At 55.9% G+C, this 8371-nt stretch overlaps 1 protein-coding gene across 5 annotated transcripts in view; it reads left to right on the forward strand.

Moving 5' to 3' along the window:
* Window positions 1-8371, forward strand: part of HIPK2 (homeodomain interacting protein kinase 2) — a 201281-nt gene extending 192910 nt beyond the window's left edge. For all 5 annotated transcript variants that reach the window (XM_021078551.1, XM_021078552.1, XM_021078554.1 and 2 more), the window contains one exon: window positions 888-8371. In XM_021078551.1, the coding sequence (XP_020934210.1) occupies window positions 888-1346 (459 nt within the window). In that variant the 3' untranslated portion in view covers window positions 1347-8371. The remainder of the gene's footprint in view (window positions 1-887) is intronic.

Here is an 8371-nt window from a genome sequence, read left to right on the forward strand (position 1 = left end):
AGGCCTTGTCCGTCCATGTCAGCGTGACTTAGGCTCTGCGGGAGGGACGGAGGGAGGGTTGCCTCGTTTGTGGGTCTGACTTGAAACAGCCAGGTTTCTGAGAGCCTGCGACTTAGGGAGCAGAGCTTCACGGGGAGAGAGAAGCAGCAGGCTCTCCAAGAGGAGCTCCTTTTGACACTTCACAGCGGCCAGGTGGCCTTGGGTGACCGTGGGGTGTCTCCCGTTCCCGTAGCTGCTGGCTCTGTCTGTTCCCAGCCTGGGAACAGCTGGGCATGGCCTGCCTTCTCCAGCCCAGGCCGGTTGGTGCGCTCCCAGCCCAGGAGGGAGCGTCTTCTGTTACTCTCCCCCCTCCTCCTTCGCTCCCTCCTCCCCCCTCCCTCCTCCCCTTCTCGCCCTCCCCCTCCTCCCCCTTCCCAGCCTGTCCCCCCCTCCTCCCCTTCACTCCTCCCCTCCTTCCTCCTCCCTCCCTTCCCTTTCTCCACTTTTCCCTCCCTTCTCCTCCCTCTCCCTCCTCTTCTCTCCTCATTTCTCCCTCCTTCTTACTCCCTCTTCTCCTCTTCCTCTCTTCCTCCCATCCCTCCTCCCCCTTCACTTCCTCCCTTCTTTCTTCCCCACCCCCCACGTCTCCATCTCCCCTCCTCCCCCTCCTCCCCACTCCCTCCTCCTCCTTTTCTTTCCTCCCCCTCCTGCCCCTCCCCCACCTCCCTCCTCTCCCTCCTGCCCTCTCCATATCTCCCTCCTTCTCCCCTTTCTCCTCCCTCTCCTGTCCCTCCTCCTTCCTCCTCGTCTTCCCTCCCCTCCCCGCTTCCTCCTCCCCCGCCTCCTCCCCCGCTCTCCAGCGCATCGAGCCCCCAGCACAACCTCTCCTGGTGCCTCTCCTTCTCCAGGCTCAGCAGCACATCACCGCAGACCGCGCCGGGAGCCACCGACGGCAGCAGGCCTACGTCACTCCCACGATGGCCCAGGCCCCATACTCCTTCCCGCACAACAGCCCCAGCCACGGCGCTGTGCACCCGCACCTGGCCGCTGCCCACCTCCCCACCCAGCCCCACCTCTACACCTACACGGCACCCGCGGCCCTGGGCTCCACCGGCACCGTGGCCCACCTGGTGGCTTCCCAAGGCTCCGCGCGTCACACCGTGCAGCACACTGCCTACCCAGCCAGCATCGTCCACCAGGTCCCCGTGAGCATGGGCCCCCGGGTCCTGCCCTCGCCCACCATCCACCCGAGTCAGTATCCAGCCCAGTTTGCCCACCAGACCTACATCAGCGCCTCTCCAGCCTCCACCGTCTACACTGGATACCCACTGAGCCCCGCCAAGGTCAACCAGTACCCTTACATCTAAACACTGGAGGGGGGATGGCCGCAGGGGAGGAGGGAGAGGAGGAGGGACCGAGGGGGGAGCTGGTCCTTCTATACTGAAGACGCCGCACATGAACAATGCAAACGGGCCGGGCTGGGCAGGGGGCAGGGGGCAGGGACGGGACGCAAACGAAACTTGAACTAGGAAGTGGGAGGACTGAGCGTGGAGAAGAGAACATTTTAAGAAGGAAGGGATTTAAGGAGGGGGGGAAATCTATGCTTTTTATTTTAAAAAAGAAAAAAAAAGAAAACGTCAGTACAAAAAAAAAAAAAAAACACCACAGCTCACGAACCCATTGTGCACCAAACTGGAAAGGAGAAGAATAGAGCGACGGAAGATTCCAGAAGTGAGGGGGGTGGCCTCAGCTTTTGAAGAACTTGATGAACTTCTCAAAGATTATTTTCACATGGCAGCAAGTGACGCTTACGAATTTGCTGTCAGGGACACCTGATATGGAAATCCAATAGATTTTTAATGCGTGAACGTAAGAATTAGGGATTTTTCCAGAACTCTTTAAAGGGTCAGCAGCCGTCTGGAAAGGTCCAGCCATGGCCTGAGGAGGCATATTCGGGGGCTGGCCTGGGGTTGGCGAAGCCCGGTTCTGGCTCACCTGCCAGGACGGACTGGGGGGGTGGCGGCGGTGGCGGCCGGGGGGAGGAGGACCGGAGAGGGTCCAGTGTTTCCATTTCAGTCTCTTTCTGAGCATTCTGGATAAATCCCTAAAGCAGTGATATTCCGCCAATGTCATTAATAGTGTGTGTTGCAAACTCCAAGGTCGGTTTTCTTCTCCGAAGATTTCTTTTCTCTTCCACTCCGTCCCTCGTCCCGTTAGCGCAGGGTCGAGGCCTCGGCCGAGCCCTCGGAGATGTAGCAGCCTGCACCCGTGTGTCGTCCTTTGTGTTCACCCCCGACGATACCAATAGACTTTGCCTCAGTGCAATTGCACAACAAGAACGTGATCTGACGTGGGCGTGTGCGCACGTGGCGCGCCCTCCTGCCCCGGCCCGGCCGCCAGCTCTCGCTGTCTTGGTTTCACATCTGTCCCTCCTAGTGCCTTACCGACCGTCGGACGCGGCGTGAGGGTTTACTTCCGCGGTCCTCCGCGAAGCCGGCCGAGGCGAGCCCCGCCACCTCAGCCCTTCTTCTGTGCTGTTGTACCATTTTCCTCTGGTCTGGCCTTTCCTTCTTTTGGTTTGGTTTGGTTTTGGCTTTTTAAGTTTCTCTTTTATCTGAACCCCCGTTGTCTTTCCCGGGCTGTTTGCTAGCAGAGGGGTGTCGGGAAGCTGGCAGGGGCCAGGAGGAGCCCCGGGATCTGGAGAGAGAGGTGGGGGGCCCTGACGGTGGTAATGGCTTTAGATGACCTCGGAGACGCCGCAGGAGAGACTCCCCACGCGGCACCCCCACCCCATTCTGCCACAGGGGCCCAGCCCTGCCATGTGCGGGCCTAGAGGGCCCATCTCTGTTTCAGGAACGTTGGCCTTGCCAGGCAGCTGCCTCCTTCCTCATGCAGAAGGGGCAGAGGACAGGAGCCCGCCTTCCGACTCCAGGCCCAGGGCTCCCTTCCCGTGGCTGCCTGCAGGGTGGTGAGGGGGCCTGGGGCCCAGCCCCACGTTCTCAGACGCACCTCTGCTTCGCTCTCTCAGCGCTGCCTGCCTCCCTCTCACCTCTGGTTCCACCGGCTGTGCTTTGCTCTCACGGTTTTGCCAGATCCTTCCCTCTCTGGACAACCAGGAACCGGTGTTTGCTGCTGAATGTGTCCTCCAGTTCCCCGGGCCTGCCAAGGCCCACTTCGGCTCTTGGTTTCCGGGGGCCTGATGAGCAAAAGGCTGGAAGGACACTTAGGAGGGTGACGGGCAGTCAACGTTTTCCAAGGATATGTGCCCTTTGTCCTCTTTGCACCTTCAATACATTCTGGAAATGTCAGACTTTGCACACTGGTGGGGGTGGGGTGGAGAGGGCTCTACCTACAGCAAATTATTCCTGAACACATGCACGTCGGGAGGCTCCATCTGGTCAGAGATAGGATGTTCAAAGTGTGGTCCTAGTGGTTTTTTTGTTTTTTGCTGCCGAGTCCTTAACTGACCCCAAAGCCAAGTTTCCAAGGTGCAAAGAGATCACTCCCGTTTCAGTCTGCGGCCCCCACTTTCCCTCCTCCCTGTACAGGCCCCCTCAAGGATCTACTGTGAAAGGTGTTTTGTACCACGATGTCTGACCTAACTCAGTAACGAAACCCAGCCCTTACCTTAGCTCTTAGCTGTGAAATATGAAGTAACTCTGGAAATGTCCCCTCTCCTCCCGTAAATTCTGCTTCGCCTACACAGCAATCGGTCCCCAGCTTGAAACCAGCTTAGGCCGGAAGGAAGGAAGGACACCACCACCCACTCGGGAGGGGCACCCCCGGGCCGAGCCCGTGGTACCCAGCGGGTGGACAAGGTGCTCCGCTCGCCTCGGGGGAGCAGGGGCCGAGACCCATACCAGATCATCCAGGCGCGAGGACGTGCTGTCATTCTGAGACAACAGGAAAGCGGCCCCTCCGAGCGAGGGGCGGGGGGAGAAAAGTCTTTGAAGGATGCGCTAGACAGGGCCTTCCCAGAGCCAGCCCGCCGGGGGGCTCATCTCTGTTCTGGACTTTGGGCATCCAGAGGGCAGCAGTGCCCCGTCGGATCTCCCCTCGCCCGGTGACCCGGGTACAGACGTCTCCGCTGCCCACGAGCCAGCATTTTTGCCTTATTGGGTAGCATCCTGAGCCCCCCTGTGTGGTTCCCTTCGAGCCGGTTTCTAGATCTTATCTCTTGCCAGCAGAGACAACACAGCCTTCCCTTTTAAGAGAATGATTTCGTCGCCTCAGCTGGAGATGATGCGCTCGCCTGACATCATCTTGCCCTTTCTTCCAGATCAGGAATGAAAGTTCCATGCTGCTCATAAAGAGAATATGATTTGTATGGATTGTCTTGGTTATTAGCATTGTAATGACTCTCATAATCCTCATTTTGGTATTTTAGTTGGGATTTTAAATGCCCATGGTGTTCCAGGTATCTTTGTGTTTTCTCTTGACTATTTAAGTTTATTTTGTTCTATCTGTGAGTATCTGAGTAGACAGGCGGGACATCCCGATGTCCGGTTTTGTCAGACCAAAAAAAAGAAAAGAAAAGAAAATGATCCAGGAATTAGGAAAAGGCTCTCGAGAAAGATACACCACAAAACAAGGTTTGAAGAAGAATCAGGGCCTTTATCTCTTCACAGGCCAAAAGGCCACGTTGGGCTCTGGCGACACGGGCCCCATCCACACTGTGTTCTCCTAGGTGCTCAGTGGCCTGGGAGGAGACCTGAGAAGATGGGCTCGGGGGTCCCTGGCTGAACCTTGAGCCGCGGGTCCGTCCCACGTTCCCTGCGCTTCTGCAATCTGACAACTAGATCCTGGGCCTGCCTGAAATCTGCTATTTACCTGTCCAGCAAAAAAAGTAAAAAACAAAAACCTCTGCCCAAGCTGACCCAGCTCCTTTCCCAAATGCTGCCCCCCCTCCACCCCCGTGTCCCATCAGCACAGCCGGAGTGTGGCGTGCGGCACGCAGCCTTCAGTGCGGAGACAACTTCCCCTCCTAGGAGCCCTTGAAGGTAATGAGCTGATGGAAGGTGCCAGGCAGGTGGTACCACTCTGCCTCCTCCTTCAGGCCCCCTTCCCCACCCCGACCCCATCTTCTCAGCACATGATTCCAGGGACAAACTATGGAGCCAAAAAAAAAAAAAAAAAAAATTGGTGGAGGGATAGTAGGAGGCTAGAGAAACACTGACCCAAGTCCAGCAGCTCCTTGGACACTCCGGCTGCTGCTCCCCCAAAATTGATGGCCCACATGCTGCTCCCCAAACCTAGAAACTACAGGGCCTGAGATGAAGGAAGATTTGGAATGACTGGCTTCCCTGGAGTTAATGAAGGGGACCTCAGGCAGTGGCCAGCCCACATTAGCGCCCTCCCCAAGCACCCCATCCCCAACCCCTCCTCAGCCTAAGCCCCAGAGCTGAGGGGTCAGAAGCCCTAGGGAAAGACCCCAGTGGGAGAAGCCAGCCTCTGCGTGTGCTCTCACCCCGTCCTCTGAGTCGCCCTGGCAAGTAGGATGGATAAAGGGCTGCCAGCCCCTAGGACCCAGCTCTCAAGTAGAGGGATGCCAGTGGAGTCCTTGTTAGACCACAGATAACCTAGAAGGCCACCTGCTCTGGAGTTAGCTCCGTCTTTCTTTACTGAAGAAACGTGGCTGAGGCTAAGAGGGAAGAAAGGAAGGTCCAGGAGAGTGTCGTAAGTGGAGCCTCAGAAACCACAGGTGGATTGGCTTCTGCTCCGTGGGGTCTTGCGGACCCATCTGGGTCTTTGCGGCCGTCTAGGTGCTTAGTGCCTATTTGGTGATGTTTTGGCCATTTCTAAGGGAAGGGGTGAGCCAGCTGATGGGTGGGAGGGTCTGAGGCTTGATGCCAGTGAATACTGTCAAGTGGAGCATGTGGTTTGTGGGGTTCAGAGGGAAGGAAGGGTGGGGCCAAACGGACGGTTGTCTCCTGGACTGGATTTGCGTTCTGGCCTTACTGGCGGTGGGTGGCCGGCAGGCTGTGGTGGCCAGCTGGCCTTGTCCTCCTCACCCTGGCAGGTTCAACCCGCCCAAACACCAGATTGTTGGATGGAAGGAAGGGAAGGTGAGATGAGCCCAGCCGCTGACAGGCGGATTTTCCCGTGACCAGAGCTTTGGAATTGCAGACACTCATTTTTGAACAAGCTTGTGCTGGAGGATTTGGGTTGTGCGAGTGCGTGTGTGTGAGGGGAGCAGACTTTCTTGGAAACTGGAGGAAGGAGATGAGGAGGCTTAAGGAACTATTGCTGATGGGCTGTGGTTGATGAAACGAGGGGCGTCGACCGGCTGGCCCCGGCTTTCGGCCTGGGGACTCTGGTGCTGGGGGCAGGATGGGATGCGGGGAGGGCTCTTGCTGGCCTGATGAGTAGCTGCTGGGACAGAACGCAGAGAGAAGAGGGAAACTAGGTGTCCTGGGGCAGCCGAGAGGCACTTGTCAACGCCAGCCCAAGCGACGCTGCCATGAGCATTCCGGCCCCTGGCCCCGTACGCGCTTCTCTCCCGGGCTTTGTCTTCTCTTTCCGGTGTGTCTTAGAGATTTCAGGTGGGGGAGCCTCAGCATGGAGCAGGCCAGAGCTGTCCTTACCAAATTGGAAAGGAAAGTGCAAGTGTTCCTTTCTTTAGCCAAAGAACCCTTCTAGGAGACACCCCCACGTGCGGACAGAACGGCTTCCTTTCTGGGCAATAATGACTTCATCAGTGAGTGATGCCATCCCATTTGTCTTTCTCTTTCCCCTCTCTCCTGACTTGGCTTTTCGTTTTGTCTGGAGTTTTTGTTGTCGTTGCTTTTTTTTCTTTCAAAACTGAGCTCATCTTGTGAGAGGAGTCGAGGTCAGTCGCCCTAAATACTGCTGCTCTTGAGAAGCACAGCACGGATCTGGGGGCTTAGCTCATCTCATGTTTCCCAGGAGAGTCAGACCTTCTGCCCAGAGGTGCTTTGGGGTTCACTTGCACACTGGCGCCGGGCTTGGGGTGTGGGTACATTTCCGCTTTGATGCCTTAGACTCACTTCTGGTCTCTGGACTCAGCCGAGAACAGGAGATGGCGAAATGACATGTAAATGCAATCGAGACCTCTCAAAGGCCCTTGGTGCCCTCGCTCCCTGGAGTGAGCCATCCTAGGAGAGGCCTCTCCCATCGTTCTTGCAACTTCCAGGAGTCCGAGAGGGCCAGCTCCAAACCAGTTCCTCCCGCAAGACTCAGTGCGCGCTTACAGAGCAGTGACCCTCCCGAGGGCGCCCTTGCTCCGGGTACCTGAACCAGAAAGGAGCTTCGTGATGCCCCAGCCTGACTCCCCCACGCCTCTGAGACACCCCCACCCCCAGACTCAGAGCCCTCGCCTCAGAGCCTTCTGTTGACCATCTCTTTGTTAAAACTTGCAGTGTCCCTCGAGTCCTAGCCAACGTTTGTTCAGTGCTTTCAGCAGGTCAGGCTCATACCTGGCCCTCTATGAGCGTGACCTCAAGGAGCCCACAGGCACCCCATTTGCAGCACCCCCCTTTACAGTTGATGAGCAAGTTGACTGACCCTCTAAGAAAGTAGCCTGTGTTCAAGGAAAGAAAATACAACAGTGATCCGAAATCCCCAAGTTCTAGTGAAATTTTTTGTTAATCAGACCCTTTCCTGAAATAGGATTTTGTTTCACTTATTTAACCATGCTCCCACTTCCAATGTGCCAAACGTGTTTATCCTGTTTTCACTCCGTCTTTGTAATAAGCCCTGTGACATCGGCAGTACTAGTCCCTTTACAGGTGAGGCGCCTGGCTCCGCAAGCTGGTAACCCGGGTCACACAGCTAGTAGGGGAGCCGGGCCTTGAACCCGGGTCTGCTCAGCTCCAGAACCGAGCTCGCAGACGCCAGCCTCGGCTGTCTCCTTGGCTGTTTGTGCGAAGAAAAGCCTCGAAGGAACGTCCCCCTGCACCACCCCCGCCCCGTGCGTGGAACCCAGCAGAAGGTCTGTGTGAAGGGGGCGTTTGCATCAGATCCAAGCAGCAGGAGCAGGATTAGTTTGACTTTTAGAGAAAACTCTTAAGCGTGTTTCTTTTGGCTCTTCCTTTCCAGTGTACCAGCTAGCTTTCGTAGTGCTGCTACAACTAACTCTTGTAAGAGGGAGGGAAAAAAGTGTTCTTTTCTTCTTTAAAAAAAAAATAATTTTTTTCTTGCTTGTAGTTAATTCTATAAAGGCAATACTAAAGGTATATATTTTTTTCAAAATGCTATTTTTTACTGCACTGAGAAATATCATGACACTTCTGGTCTCTGTCATCATCTACTCTTTCGGCTCTGGGTAGACCCAGGTGCGGGATTCACACCAAATTTGTAAATATTGTGTGTGGGTCTGGTGTCCAGGAACTGTTTTCTTTGTGTAAAAAAAAAACAAAAACAAAAACAAAAA

The sequence above is a fragment of the Sus scrofa genome, chromosome 18 (genome assembly GCF_000003025.6).
Source record: "Sus scrofa isolate TJ Tabasco breed Duroc chromosome 18, Sscrofa11.1, whole genome shotgun sequence".
In the NCBI taxonomy this organism is placed as follows: domain Eukaryota; kingdom Metazoa; phylum Chordata; class Mammalia; order Artiodactyla; family Suidae; genus Sus; species Sus scrofa.